Source organism: Equus asinus, chromosome 14, assembly GCF_041296235.1.
Source record: "Equus asinus isolate D_3611 breed Donkey chromosome 14, EquAss-T2T_v2, whole genome shotgun sequence".
NCBI classification, from domain to species: domain Eukaryota; kingdom Metazoa; phylum Chordata; class Mammalia; order Perissodactyla; family Equidae; genus Equus; species Equus asinus.
In genome coordinates, this window is record NC_091803.1 from 14,778,096 (window position 1) to 14,794,307 (window position 16,212).

Below are 16,212 nucleotides of genomic sequence, written 5' to 3' on the forward strand. Positions count from 1 at the left end.
ATATTAGTGTTTATTTAAACGTGAAAGCATCAGGTATGAGTTTTCTTTGTTGGGAGATTTTTGATTACTCATTCAATGTCTTTATTAGTTATAGGTCTATTCAGACTTTGTATTCAAAATTTTACCCAGTTAAGTTCTAGTATCTGAAAATTTGTCCATTTCATCTAGGTTATCCAATTAGCTGATATACATTTATTCATAGTATTCTCATAAATCCTTTTTATTTCTGTAAAATCAGTACTCTTGTTCCCACTTTCTGATTTTAGTAACTTGAGTCTTCTCTCTCTCTTTTTTTTTTTCTGATGAAGATTTGCCCTGAATTAGCATCTATTACCAATCTTCCTCTTTTTGTATGTGAGCTGCGCCACCGCATGGCCGCTGACAGACCAGTGGTGTGGGGTCACACCTGGGAAGTGAACCTGGGCTGCTGAAGTGGAGTGCACCAAACATAACCACCAGGCCACTGGAGCTGCCCATTCTCTCCATTTGTTTTCAGTCCATTTAGCTAAAGGCTTGTCAATTTTGTTGGTCTTTCCAAAGAATCAATTATTGGTTTTGTTGATTTTCTGTATTGTTTTTCTATTTTCTATTTCATTTACTCTGCTCTAATCTTTATTATTTCCTTCCTTCGGCTAACTTTGGATTTAGCTTGTTCTTATTTTTTTTTTCTAGTTCCTTAAGTCGTAAAGCTAGGTTGTTGATTTAAGATATTTCTTATTTTCAATGAGTTCATAGCTATGAATTTGTTCTTTAGCACCACATTTGATGCATTCCATAAGTTTTGGTATGTTGTGTTTTTGTTTTCATTTGTCTCTCAGTATTTTCTGATTTCCCTGGTGATTTCTTCTTTGATGCATTGGTTGCTTAAAAGTGTATTGCTTAATTTCCACAATTTTTTGAATTTTCCTGGTTTTCCTTCTGTCATTAATTTGTAACTCCATCCTGTCATGGTTAGAGAAGATACTCTGTATGATATCTGTCTTTTAAATTTTACTGAGACTTAATTTGTGGCCTAAGAAATGGCCTATCCTGGAAATGTCCCCTGTGCACTTGAGGAGAACGTGTATGCTGTTATTGGGGAGAGTGTTCTGGACGCGTGTATCAGGTCTAGTCAGTGTACTGTGTTGTTGAAGTCTTCCGTTTCCTTATTTATCTTCTGTCTGGTTCTATCCATTATCGTGAGTAGGGTATTGAAGTCTCCAACTATTGCTGTAGAACTGTGTATTTATCTCTTCAATTCTGTCAGTTTTCGCTTCCTATAGTTTTCTGGCCTGTCATTAGGTGCATAAATGTTAATAACTGCTATATCTCCTTGCTGTATTGAACCTTTTATTTTATTTTTTATTGAGCTAACATTTGTTTATGACATTATATAAATTTCAGGTGTACATCATATTTCGATTTCTGTGTTGAAACTTTTATTAATATATGTAATGTCGTTCTTTGTCTCTTGTAATCTTTTTTGATTTAAATTCTATTTTGTCTAGTATCAGTATAGACACTCCTCCTTTCTTTTGGTTACTGTTTGCATGGACTCCTTTTCCATCCTTTCACTTTCAGCCTGTTTGTGTCTTTGTATCTCAAGTGAGTCTCTTGCAGATGGTATATACCTGGATCATGTGTTTTATCCATTCTGCTAATCTCTGTCTCTTGCTTAGAGAGTTTTATCAATTAACACTTAAAGTCCTTAATGATAAGGAATGATTTTCTTCTGTCACTGTGCTTTTTGTGTTCTATGTGCTGTATAGCTTACTTGACCCTCATTTCCTGCATTACTGACTTTTTTTGTGTTTAGTTGGCATATTTCTTTATTCCTCATCTGCTCAGTGTGGTAATATGACTTGCCCAGACCACCTAGGAGTTGTGAGAATGTGGTGTAATGAAACTTAAACACCAATGATTGGTGTGAAAAAAGATCTTTTGTAGCAAAATGTTTAAATTCCTTCTTAATTTCCTTTCGTGTATATTTTACAGCTATTTTTTTTCTATTTATTTACCATGGGGATTACATTTAACATCCTAAAGTGATAACACTCTCATTTGAATTTATACCAGCCTAACTTCGATCACATTAAAAAACACAGCTCTTTTACAGGTCCCTCCCCACCTCTTTTCCGTTGTTGATATCACAAAATTACATCTTTATACACTGTGTGCCCCAAAACATAAACTAAAATTTCTTTTAAATGCATGTCTCTTAAATTGTGTAGAAAAGATCTGGAGTTTCAAACCACACTTACAGTAATACTAGTTTTTACATTTAAAGAAAAAACCCCAATTATGGGTGTATCAGCCTCTTAAATCATGTAGAAACCAAAAAGTAGTTACAAACCATTGTTACAATAATGCTAGCTTTTATAATTGCCCGTGTATTCACATTTACTGAGATCTTTATTATTCCATATGCTTCAAGTTACTCTCTATTGTCCTTTCACTTCACCTTGCAGAAATCCTTTGAGCATTTCTTGCAGGGCAGGTCTAGTGGTCACTAACTTCCTCAGCTTTTGTTTATCTGGGAATGTCTTAGTGTCTCCCTTACATTCAAAGAACAGTTTTGCTAGATGTAGGACTTTTGGTTGACAGTTTTTTCCTTTTATTTATTTATTTATTGAGTTAATGATAGGTTACAATCTTGTGAAATTTCAGTTGTACATTATTGTTTGTCAGTCGTGTTGTAGGTGCACCACTTTACCCTTTGTGCCCACCCCCCACCCCACCTTTCCCCTGGTAGCCACTAAACTGTTCTTAGTCCACATTTTTAAATTCCTCATATGAGTGGAGTCATACACAGATTATACTTCTCTAGCTGGCTTATTTCACTCAACATAATTCCCTCAAGGTCCATCCATGTTATTGCAAATGGAATGATTTTGTTCTGTTTTGCAGCTGAGTAGTGTTCCATTGTATTTATGTACCACATCTTCTTTATCCATTCGTCTGTTGATGGGCACTTAGGTTGCTTCCATGTCTTGGCTATTGTAAATAATGCTGCAATGAACATTGGGGTACATACGACTTTTGGGATTGCTGACTTCAAGCTCTTTGGATAAATACCCAGTAGTGGGATGGCTGGATCATATGGTAGTTCTATTTTTCATTTTTTGAGGAACCTCCATACTGTTTTCCATAGTGGCTGCACCAGTCTGCATTCCCACCAGCAGTGTATGAGGGTTCCTTTTTCTCCACAACCTCTCCAACATTTGTTACTATTAGTTTTAGATAGTTTTGTCATTCTAATAGGTGTAAGGTGATATCTTAGTGTAGTTTTGATTTGCATTTCCCTGATGATCAGCGATGATGAGCATCTTTTCATGTGCCTATTGGCCATCAGTATATCTTCTTTGGAGAAATGTCTGTTCATGTCTCCAGCCCATTTTTTGGTTGGGTTGTTTGATTTTTTGTTGTTGAGTTGTCAGAGTTCTTTATATATTATGGATATTAAGCCTTTGTCAGATATATGACTTGCAAATATTTTTTCCCAGTTAGTGGGTTGTTTTTTTGTTTCAATCCTGTTTTCCTTTGCCTTGAAGAAGCTCTTTAGTCTGATGAAGTCCCATTTGTTTATTCTTTCTATTGTTTCCCTTCTCTGAGAAGGCATGGTGTCTGAAAAGATCCTTTTACTACTGATGTCAAAGAGTGTACTACCTACGTTTTCTTCTAGAAGCCTTATGGTTTCAGGTCTCACCTTTAGGTCTTTGATCCATTTTGAGTTTATTTTGGTGAATGGTGAGAAAGATTGGTCAATTTTCATTCTTTTACATGTGCCTTTCCTGTTTTCCCAGCACCATTTGTTGAAAAGACTTTCTTTTCTCCATTGTATGCCCTCAGCTCCTTTGTCGAAGATAAGCTGTCCATAGATGTGTGGTTTTATTTCTGGGCTTTCAATTCTGTTCCATTGATCTGTGCACCTGTTTTTGTACCAGCACCATGCTGTTTTGATTACTGTAGCTTTGTAGTATGTTTTGAAGTCAGGGATTGTGATGCCTCCTGTTTTGTTCTTTTTTCTCAGGATTGCTTTAGAAATTCGGGGTCTTTTGTTGCCCCATATGAATTTTAGGATTCTTTTTTCTAATTCTGCAAAGAATGTCATTGGGACTCTGATTGGGATGGCATTGAATCTGTAGATTGCTTTAGGTAGAACAGACATTTTAACTATGTCTATTCTTCCAATCCATGTACATGGAATGTCTTTCCATCTCCTTATGTCGTCATCCAATTCTCTCAGAAAGGCCTTGTAATTTTCATTACATAGGTCCTTCACTTCCTTAGTTAAATTTACCCCAAGGTATTTTATTCTTTTTGTTGCGATTGTGAATGGTATTGTGTTCTTGAGTTCTTTTTCTGTTACTTCGTTATTGGAGTATAGAAATGCTACTGATTTATGCAAATCGATTTTGTACCCTGCAACTTTGCTGTAGTTGTTGATTACTTCTAAGAGTTTTCCAATGGATTCTTTGGGGTTTTCTATATATAAGATCATGTCGTCTGCAAACAGTGAGAGTTTCACTTCTTCCCTCCCTATTTGGATTCCTTTTATTCCTTTTTCTTGCCTGATTGCTCTGGCCAGGACCTCCAGTACTATGTTGAATAAGAGTGGTGATAGAGGGCATCCTTGTCTCATTCCTGTTTTCAGGGGGATGGCGTTCAGTTTTTGCCCATTGAGTATGATGTTGGCTGTGGGTTTGTCATATATGGCCTTTATTATGTTGAGGTAGTTTCCTTCTATGCCCATTTGTCCAGAGTTTTTATCATAAATGGCTGTTGGATCTTGTCAAATGCCTTCTCTGCATCTATTGAGATGATCATGTGGTTTTTATTCCTTAGTTTGTTGATGTGGTGTATCACGTTGATTGATTTGCGGATGTTGAACCATCCCTGAGTCCCTGGTATGAATCCCACCTGACCATGATGTATGATCCTTTTGATGAATTGCTGAATTCTGGTTGCCAAAATTTTGTTTAGAATTTTTCCATCTATGTTCATCAGTGATATTGGCCTATAGTTCTCTTTTCTCGTGGTGTCCTTGTCAGGTTTTGGTATCAGCGTGATGTTGGCCTCATAGAATGTGTTAGGAAGTGTTCCATCTTCCCTAATTTTTTGGAATAGCTTGAAAAGGATAGGTATTAAATCCTCTCTGAAAGTTTGGTGGAATTCCCCAGGAAAGCCATCCGGTCCTGGGGTTTTATTCTTTGGGATGTTTTTGATTGCTGTTTCAATCTCTTTCCTTGTGATTGGTCTGTTCAAATTGTCTGCCTCTTCTTGAGTGAGCTTTGGGAGATTGTAGGAATCCAAGAATTTATCCATTTCCTCTAGGTTATCCATTCTGTTGGCATATAGTTTTTCGTAGTATTCTCTCATAATCCGTTGTATTTCTGCAGAGTCTGTTATTTCTCTTCTTTCATTTCTCATTTTGTTTATTTGAGCTTTCTCCCTTTTTTCTTTGTAAGTCTGGCTAGGGGTTTGTCAATTTTATTTATCTTCTCAAAAAACCAGCTCTTTGTTTCATTGATCCTTTCTCCTTCCTTTTTCAATAGTATTTATTTCTGCTCTGATTTTTATTATTTCTCTCCTTCTGCTGACTTTGGGCTTTATTTGTTCTTTTTTCTCTAGTTCAGTTAGGTGTAGTTTAAGATTGCTTATTTGGGATTTTTCTTGTTTGTTAAGATGTGCCTGTATTGTGATGAATTTTCCTCTTAATACAGCTTTTGCTGTATCCCATATGAGTTGGTATAGCATGCTATCATTTTCATTTGTTTCCAGGTATTTTTTGGTTTCTTCTTTAATTTCTTCAATGATCCATTGCTTCTTCAGTAGTGTGTTGTTTAGTCTCCACATCTTCGTGCCTTTCTCAGCTTTTATCTTGTAATTAATTTCTAGCCTTATAGCATTATGATTGGAGAAGATGCTTGTTATTATTTCAATTTTTTAAAAATTTGTAGAGGCTTGCCTTGTTTCCCACCATATGGTCTATCCTTGAGAATATTCCATGTGCACTTGAGAAGAATGTGTATTCAGCTCTTTTAGGGTGAAGTGATCTATATATGTCTATTAAGTCCAATTGTTTTAGTTTTTCATTTAGCTCCACTATTTCCTTGTTGATTTTCTGTCTGGATGATCTGTCCATTGATGTGAGTGGGGTGTTGAGGTCCCCTACTATTATTGTGTTGTTTTTAACATCTTCCTTTAGGTCTGTTAATAGTTGCTTTCTGAATCTTGGTGCTCCTGTGTTGGGTGCATAGATATTTATAAGCGTTATTTCTTCTTGATGAAGTGTCCCTTTGATCATTACATATTGTCCCTCTGTGTCTCTCTTTACCTGTCTTATTTTGAAATCCACTTTGTCTGATATAAGAATTGCAACACCTGCCTTTTTTTTTCTTGCTATTAGCTTGAAGTATTGTCCTCCACCCCTTCACCCTGAGCCTGTGTTTGTCCTTGGGGCTGAGGTGTGTTTCTTGGAGGCAACAAATTGTTGGATCTTGTTCTTTAATCCATTTTGCCACTCTGTGTCTTTTTATTGGAGAGTTCAATCCGTTTACATTGAGAGTGAGTATTGACGCATGTGGACTTAAAGCTGTCAATCTGTTGCTCATTATCTTGTTTTCCTGTGTGCTTTAGCCTACCCATTTAATACTGCAATTTCTTATGTTGGGTTTCTTAAATTTTTCCTTATTTATGATTTGTGACTCTGTTCTGTATTTTATTTTAGTGTCTACCCTGAAGTTTGTATTTAGAATCTCATGTATAATATAGTCTATTCTCTGGTGGTCTCTTACTTACTTGACCAATACTGATTTAGACCCTTTGCTCTTCCCCTCCTAAATAATTATTTTCATTTCTTATTCCAACTCGTGTTATGAATTTGTAGTTAGAGTGATAAGATCGTCCTTGCTTTGGTAGTTTCCTTACCTTTACCCTAATGCTATGGTTGAATATTTGCTATCCTGTTCTGGTTCTATCCATCGGTCTCCCTAGTCTGTGGATTGTGACCCCTTTCTCCCTTTTTTCTTTTTTCAGGCATCAGAGCCTTCTTGAGGATTTCTTGTAGGGGAGGGCTTTTAGTTACAAATTCCCTTAACTTTTGTTTGCCTGGAAAAGATTTAATTTTTCCCTCATATCCGAAGGAAATTCTTGCTGGATAGAGTATTCTTGGCTGAAGATTTTTATCTTTTAAAGCTTTGAATATGTCATTCCATTCTCTCCTAGCTTGTAAGGTTTCTGTAGAGAAATCTGCTGAAAGTCTGATAGAGGCTCCTTTATAGGTTATTCTCTTCTTTTTTCTTATTTCCCTGAGTATTCTTTCTTTATCTTTCCTTCTTGCCAATTGTACTACTATGTGCCTTGCAGTAGGTCTTTTTACATTGACAAATCTAGGAGATCTTAAAGCTTCCTCTACACACATTTCTTCATCAATCCCTAGATTTGGGAAGTTCTCTTCAATAATTTCGTTAAGCACACTTTCTGCTCCATTTCCCTTTTCCACATTCTTGGGAATTCCTATGATCCTTAAGTTCTTACTCCTCATTGATTCCACTATCTCTCTGAGATTTTCCTCTTTTTTTTTTTTTAATTCTCAGTTCTCCTTTTTGTTCTGTCTGGAGCCATGCAGCCTGTCCATCTTCAATTATGTTAATTTGCTCTTCTATGGTGTCTACACGGGCATTCAGGGAATCCGTATTCTGTTTTATCTGGTCCATTGTGCTTTTCATGTCTAGTAATTCTGTTTGATTCTTCTTTATGATTTCAATCTCTTTTGTGAAGTAACTCCAGAACTCATTGGCTTGTTTCTCTATCTTTCTCTCTACCTCATTGAGTTTTTTGGTTATAGCTGCTGTGAACTTATTATCATTTAGTTTACCTAATTCCAAGTCCTCAGGACTTAATTCTATGTTTTTATTGTTTTCCTTCTGGTCTGGGGCTTTTATAAATTGCTGGATGGTAGAGGAGCGGTTTTTTCACATGGTGGTAGAATTCAGTTGCAGTTACAGCCTGTCGCCACTAGATGGGGGGTCGAGAGCCACGTGTTCTGAGCTCTCTGCCTTTGGGCAAGATGGCGGCGCCCAGAGGCTTTGCTGGGAGGGAGGGACTGCTATTCTCACCTGCTGGTCTGGATTCAGATCAGTTCTGTTCTCTGGTCTCCCAATGCCCTCGATTTATGAGGTCCCGTGCATGGAAGCTTTCCCCCGTCAGTGGGTCTCCACTGAACCAGCAGCAGGAGTCCTGGATGATCCCCCGGTTGTGCGGCCCCTCCCCTGCTCCTTCCCGGACTGCGCGGCAGCCATCGCAGACTCTAGGGGAGGGAGCGACATTCTCTCCTACCCCTTCCAGCACCTCCGAGGCCCTCAGCAAGGTTTATGATCTCCACCTTCTTGGTATTGTAGGTCTCTAACGTGTTGGCATTAGAATTATTCTCTGAAATTAAGTTTTTCCAATCCTTTATTGTATTTTGGAGGGGAGAGAATCCTAGGTCAGCTCATCCTGCCATTTTGCTCCACCCCTTCTCCCAGATTTTTCCTTTTAACCCTTTGACTCTGTTAGCCCACTGTCTTCTAGCCTCCAATGTTTCTGATGAGAAATCTGCTGATGATCTTATGGAGGACATCTTATGTGTGACAACTGGCTTCTCTCTTCCTACTTTCAAGATACTCTCTTTGGATTTGGCTGTTGAAATTTTGATTATGGTGTGTCTCAGTGTGGGTCTCTTTGACTTTATCTTGTTTGGAGTTTGTTGAGCTTCTTGGATGTTTATATTCCTGTCTTTCATCAAATTTGGGAAGTTTTCACCAGTATTTCTTCAAATATTCTCACTTCCCATTCTCTCTTTCCTCTTCTGGGACTTCCACAATATGTGTGTTGGTCTGCTTGATGGTGTCCCACAGGTCCCTTAGGCTCTGCTCACTTTTCTTCAATGTTGTTTTCTTCCTTTTTCTCAGACTCAGTAATTCCCATTGTCCTATCTTCAAGTTTGAAGATCCTTTCTTCTGCCTGCTCAAATCTGCCTTAGAATCCCTCTAGTGAATTTTTAACTTCAGTTATTGGACTGTTCAACTCCAGAATTTTTTCTTGGTTTCTCTTTAGGTTTTCTGTCTCTTTGTTGATATTTTCATTTTGTTCACACACCATTTTCTGGACTCTCCTCACTTCTTCCTGTAGTTCTTTGAGCATCTTTAAGTCAGTTGTTCTAACGTCTTTGTCTAGTATATCTACCATTAGGTTTTCTTCCAGGACAATTTCTGTTGATTTATGTTTTTCCCTTGAATGAACAATATCTTCCTGTTTCTTTGCATGCTTTGTGATTTTTTGTTGAACACTGAACCTTTGAATCTAATAGTGTGGTAATTCTGGAAATCAGATTCTCGTCCTTCCCCAGCGTTTGCTGTTTCCTGTTATTGCTTTTGTTTATTTTTGTATTTCACTATTGTAGCCTGTCTGTGTGCCAAAGAGCAGCATGACGTGTAAACGAAGGTCTTCTCAGCTCTTTTCTAATCCTTTCCCTGGGCATGCACAGTCACTTCTAATTTTCCCTATATATGTGGTTGTTTTGAATCTCCTAGTCTTTAATGTCTTACTCCCAAAACGTGAAAAAGAAAAAAAAGGAAAGTGGGGGAAGGGCACTGGCCCTTTAAATGCTCCAGAAGTCCTTTCAGGGGGAGGGGGAGGGTCTTGAAAGAATGTGGGAGAGCTGCAATAACAATGGCTCTGTGCCTCTTCTCCTGCACCTTCCTGAGCAGAAGCAGCACTCACTGATCAGAGCACAGATTCCTGATATTTGAGCACATGGTCCATTATGCCTAGCCTAGCTCCTACAAGCAGTGTGCAAGCTGCTCCAGGAACACACGCAATGCTGCAGGCCATGTGGCTGTGGGTGTGGGACGGGTAGCTGCTACTGTGCTACAAGCCAAAGATGACCAAAATTAATTGCAGTTTACCATCCAGGTCTTCCGCTGGAAGTTGCAAGCCTTCAACAGACTCTCAGACTCAAACTGTTACAGTAGACAGATTCTGCCAGTGCAATTGTTGTCTGGGTGGGAGGATGGACTCCTGGTGTGTCCTACTGTGCCAGATTCCCAGAATCCTACTCTGAGTTATTTTTTAATTATCTTCAAATACATAGTTAGTGACCAAGTTGTCAAAGATAAACCAAGAAAGACACTCGTTAATGTGGTAAGAACAGATTTTAATCAGTAAGATACTATTACCGTTGGGAAGAGAGTCCAGTGTGAACTGAAGGCCACTTTGACTTGCACAGAGGTGACTGGGCATTTTAAAGGGAGAGTGAGGGAGGAGGGAGGGGGGTGAGCAGGGGGTCAGTAGAGTCAGGGAGGTGAAAAATTACAAAAACAGGAGGGGTTTTGGTGTGAAACCCATCTGGGCTTGCTAAGTGGCACTTATCAAAATTAGGTTCCCATCCCTCCACAGAGGCTTGGAGATGGGCCCCATCTTCAGGTGTTGCTGGAACAGACAGTGAGTTCTCTCGGCAGCCTTTACTTTTTTCAGGCAGGCACTTTAAGGGGGACTGTGGTCATCCTGGAGGTATGGTTTTGAGCTGTTAGAAACCTTGTTAGTGTTTGTTCAAGTCTTTATAGACCAAGGTTGAGGTGTGTTTGAGAAGAGGGCTCAGAGGAGCCTGGCTAGAGTTTGGTCAAGGACAGAATCTTCGTCAAAGTAAAAAGTAAAAACTACAGATAGAGCTCAAGTTCCCTGACCATCATTCCTGTGCGTCTCTGAGCTATCCTTACCCCTGTTATTGGGGTAGGTGAGCCTCTTTCCAAATTTTGAATGCACTTGCATATGTGTGTGTGTGTGTGTCTGTGTGCATATGTGTATTCACAGGAAATATATATGTTGTGTGCTTTAACAAACCTGTGTCTACTGGCTTCATTCAATAAGACATTCTGAAAGTCTTTCCACCATGGTACCATTTTGATTTGAGCATGGTAGCCTATAGAGTGACTTTTCCATAGTCATTCTAGTTTCCTATTAACAGTCATCTGGGTTGTTTCCAATCTGTATTGGAATTTCAATAAACTGAACGGCACTTAACATCCTCATGAATGCCTCCTTGAAGTGCTTCTTGAACACAGAGAGGGAACAGTGGAATTACTGCGTCCTTGAGAGTGTATTTAAAATTTTAATAGATGCCACCCAATTGCCATTTTAAAGCCCAACCCACTTACTCTTCCATCAGCTGGATAAGGAGTCTTTATTCTTCACACCTTTCCCAACAGTGAATGGATTCAAATGTCCTAATAGTTGCTAATCTGCTGGGTCAAAGCTAGTCATTCAATTGATTGTTTCCATTGACCATCTGTATTTTTCTTTTCTGGGACCTGGCCCAAATCCTCAGGTATTGAAATGACTTCTGATTGAATTCTCCCATGCAGTATTGCTCACTCGGCATTGATATGGTGTCGCAGCTCCAGAGCTGTGCTAAGGGCTGGATGGAGAGAGGGAAGAGCCAAGGCAGTGAAAGACAGCAAGGTTCCACCTCCTTCCCCTGAAGCTGGGATTGAAATGAAGGAGAGGCTGTGAGAGGTGGCCCCAGACTCCAGAGTCCAAGGTCTTGGCCAAGTGTATCCTCCTTCCAGTTTTGGTAGCTCTTGGTTGGGGGCAGAGGAGGGGAAGGGCAGGGTCCTGGAAACTGCTCCGAGTGGGCCAGGCAGGCTGGGGGATGGGCCACCAGCAGCTCTCCCCATCTGACACCTCCAGGGCTTGTGCTACCTTCTCTGTGTCTTCCCTTCCCACACCAATGAAGTCAGACATAGGGAGAAGGGGGGAAGAGAGGTGCGGTGGGGCGCTACACAGGTGACACTGTGCTTAACCCCCACACCCAGCAGGGTAGACACCACAACTTCCAGTTTGGGCTGGGTGCTGCTGCGCACACCTTGGCTGGCTCCCTGCTGCTGTCCCCTGTGCTGATATCTGCTCGGCCTCCAGCCACCACTGCACCAGGCCCATGCAGCTGCTCAGGCTCCTCGGCCTCCTCTGGATGCTCACAGCCTCTCCTGGGACCAGAGGTGAGTGGGTGAGGTACGGGGAGAGCTGGAGAGACCCTCCTGATGTTCCAGGGCAGGAGTGTCGGGGGTGGCTCCGAGGCCTAATTGGAGATTGAGGAGGGGTCCCTCAGATCTCTGTGTGCACAAAGAACTGACGTGGGGGAGGAGAGGGGAGCTGGGTCCAGCAGGTGCTGCTCTCTGCCCAGCACCCAGCAGGTTGCAGGCGTCAGCTCTCTCGCATCAGGACAGTGGGTGAACCCTCTTTCTGGAAGAGTGCTCTTCCCACTTTGGTTCAGTTTTCTGAGCCTCCCACCTCTTCTGCTGTCCCACTTCCTCCAGCCTCGGTGCTCCCTCCACCCTGGATTCTGTTTCTCCCTTTATTTCCACCAGTGCTGCCCTCCTGAGAGTCCCAGCCTCTGCCCCTGGGCCGCCTTCTTCTCCCTGGGGCCTCTTCGAAGGCCTTTGGTCTTGGTGCCCCCTCCTCCAGCTCTGCCCTGTCTGCCAGCCCCCAGCCGGCCATGTTTCTGGGTACAGCTGTCATTGGCAGGGCCGAGGTGGGGAGATCCGGATTACTCCGTAAGGGTGGGTCTGAGACCACCCAGTGGGTGTGGGTTCCCAGGCCTTCTCTCTCCTGCCCCTTGGAAACCCTGCAATTCCTCTTCACTCGCCTTCCCTCTGCCTATACATGTCTGTTCCTGACCCCCAATCCTAGACCTTCCCACCCAGAGGCCCATGGTCCACCCTCTCACTTGCCTCCAGGGCAACCTCCTGGCTCCAAGGGCTCTTGCCCAGCCATCTTCATAATCTCCACCCCTCCACCTCCATAACACCCCCAGCCTGGCTGAGAAGTGAAACCCCAGCCATCAGAGCGAAGAGGTGCTGGGTACAGGTGAGGAAAAGGCTGACACTGAGTCAGCAGGATGTCTCGGGGCTCCCTGCTTACAACTGGTGTGGCTTCCTGAGTCATCCCCGTCACTCCCTCCCGGCATTCCGATATCCGACCCTCACTCTTACCACCTGTAATATATCTACAGAGCAACAGATGCCTATCTGTAAACTAATAACCCTGTGGCTGAAACAGAGTAGGTGATAGAAAATATGTCTATTTTTATTATTAATATTGCTAAAACTTACGGGATTCATGGTTGCCTGCCAAGGTATCTCTTTCTGGAAGTTTCCTTGTCTGTCCTGTCCCTCAGCCTGTCACTGTGGTTCTCTCTCCTTGTCCCCAGTCTCAGTAGAGTCTGGGCTTCAATCTCTGTTTTGCCTTTTGCTGTTCTCTATGCCGCCTTCCAGAGTCTGACCCCTTGTCTCCCAGGGTCCATGATGTGTCCCCACCCCAGCCCAGCCTTAGCTGGGTTCTCTCATCAATGAGGAGCGTCAGCCCAGACAGCAAGGGTCAGAGGGAGAGGGGCAGAGGTGGGCCAAAGGGTGTGGGCAGAGAGCCAGCAGAGCGGGCAGCTGGTGGAGGAGAGGGCAGAGGAAGGGAAGAGCACGTGTGCTAGGAGCAAGGGATGGGGTGGCGAGCGGAGGAGGCAGGAGCCTCAGCTGAACCCACATGCTCAGCAGAGGCCATCCTGGGGCTGAAAAGTCGGTCACTCAGACAAGGTGCGCAAGGGACCAAGGCAACCCCACTCCCCTTGGAGAGACTGCCTCAAGGAGTGGATAGATGTTGGCCTTCAGAACCTGAAACGCCCCAAACCCAAACTGCCTGTGATGGGGAATAAGTGATGGAAATTCCTACCTTTTGTGATATGTCTCTGGAAAATGGCGTGGGAATAACCTTTGTGGTGTTATGGTGACAAAATGACCTACAAATGAATTCCTCTCTTCTACCACCAATACAGGCACTTTATCCATGGCCACAACCACCTCTACTGAGCTTTCCTCCAGGGCAGAAGCATCCACCACTGCCTTCGGTGTCACCACAACCTATGCCATGACACCTAGTATGTCACCTATGCTCACGAGCACACGTCCCACTCCATCTTCTTCCCTGTCAACCAGTGTTCCAGGTACAACTGCAGTCTCCTCTTCCACATCTGCCAGCAGTCCACGGACGAGGCGGACTGAGGGCAGCACCTCATCTGCAACAGGCACGACAACATTGCGCACAACCACAGGAAACATGCCGGCACCCACTACCATCTATACATACACCACTTCCACCACCACGGTACCACCCTCCTCCACTCCAGCCCTGACACAAACAGGCAAGACGACCGACGTAACCACTCACGCGCCAACCACCGGGAAAACCACCCGTACACCCACCAGTGACGTTCCTACACAGGCTCCCACCACAGGTAGCACTGCACCTCCCCCAGTCACGTCATCGATCACTCCCACGACTGTCATGTCTTCTCCAACATCCACCACCTCTACCCCAGTGACCACCAACATATGGACATCACCCACGAGTGTGCTTCTGTCATCTCCACATGCCTCAACCACAGAACCAGTCCCCACTTTGACCACCATCACTACCCTTCCATCCACCCTGGTCACCACACTACCTCCAACCCTTGTCACGTCCACCCCAACATCTCTCACCCCCACTGTCACCCCAGCCACCAGTGAAAGCACCACTCCCACTGAAACTTCGATCCCTGCCATGTCGATCACAGTCACTCCCCCAACTCCCTCAGTTGCAGGCACGGATACGACTGCTCTGACTGGCAAGGTAACAACACCCACCCTGACAACACTACACACTACTTCAGGGGCCACTTCTTCAAACATCCAGTCCACAGGAAGCACAACGACATCTGCACTAACCCCATCGAAGCCTTGCTCTGATAGAGAACAGACATCCACAATCACAACCCCGTCTTCTGCTAGCACTGGTATCCCAACCACAACACTGACCACCATCAACCCCACATCTGTGAGCACCACTGGTTCCTTGACCACCACGACCAACCTCACCTCCACATTCAATGCCTCCAGCACGTCGGCATCCCCAACTTCCACTGTCCCTTCATCCTCCACATCACACAACATAGAAACGACCTTTAGTGTCAACACAAGCTCTGTGATGACACCTAGTATGTCACCTACGGTCATGAGCACGCATCCCACTCCATCTCCCTCCCTCTCAACCAGTGTTCCAGGTACATCTGCAGGCTCCTCTTCCACGGCTGCCAGCAGTCTGGGGACGACACAGACAGAGGGTAGCACCTCCCTTGCAAGCAGCACAAACACACTGAGCACGACTGCAAAATCAACCCCAGCACCCACTACAACCCATACATTCACGATGTTCACCACCATGGGACTACCCTACTACACTCCAGCCATGACACAAACAGCCAGGACAACCATCACAACTGCTCACGCCACAACCACCTGGAAAACCACCATTACTCCTATCAGTGACTTACCTACACAGGCTCCCACCACAGGGACCACTGTACCTTCCCCAATCACATCATCCATCACTCCCACGAATGTCATCTCATCCCCAACATTCACCAGATCTACCCCAGTGACCATCACCACTGGGACATCACCCACGAGTGTGCTTCTGTCAACTCGGCCTGCCACAACAACAGGACCAGCCTCCACCTTGAACACAATCAGTACCCCTCCATCAACCAAGGTTACCACACTGACTCCAACCCACACCACGTCCACCCTGACATCTCCCACTACCACTGTCACCCTGGCCACAGCTGAAGGCACCATTCCCACTGACACTTTGACCCATGCCATCTCGATGACAGTCACTTTCCCTACTCCCTCAGCTCCTGACAGGGCCACGACTTCTACCTCAGACACAGTAACAACACCCACTCTGACAACAATATATACTAATTCAGAGAGCACTTCTTCAAACCTCCAATCCACAGGAAGCACAACCAAGTCAGCCATAACCCCTTCACGCCCCACCACTGATACAAAACAGACACCCACAGTCACACCATCTTCTATTAGTACAGGTACCCACACAGCATCACTGACAATCATCACCACCAAGTCTGTGGGCCCCACAGGCTCCTTGAGCACAACAACCGACCCCAAATCCACATTCAATGCCTCCAGCACGTCGGCATCACCTACTTCCACTGTCCCTTCAACAACCACCTCACACAATACAGAAATGACCTTCAGTGTCAAAACAACGTCTGCCAGGACACCTAACATGTCACCTATGCACACGAGCAGGCATCCCACTCCATCTCCCTCTCTCTCGACCAGTGTTCTGAGTACATCT

The 16,212-nt window shown here is 43.6% G+C and overlaps 1 protein-coding gene across 2 annotated transcripts in view; it reads left to right on the forward strand.

The window, feature by feature from the left end:
* LOC106839349 (mucin-3A-like) overlaps positions 1 to 16,212 on the forward strand; it is a 40,009-nt gene that overhangs the window by 10,402 nt on the left and 13,395 nt on the right. For both annotated transcript variants that reach the window (XM_070484370.1, XM_014854010.3), the window contains exons 2-3: positions 11,838 to 12,017; positions 13,844 to 14,011. In XM_070484370.1, the coding sequence (XP_070340471.1) occupies positions 11,957 to 12,017; positions 13,844 to 14,011 (229 nt within the window). In that variant the 5' untranslated portion in view covers positions 11,838 to 11,956. The remainder of the gene's footprint in view (positions 1 to 11,837; positions 12,018 to 13,843; positions 14,012 to 16,212) is intronic.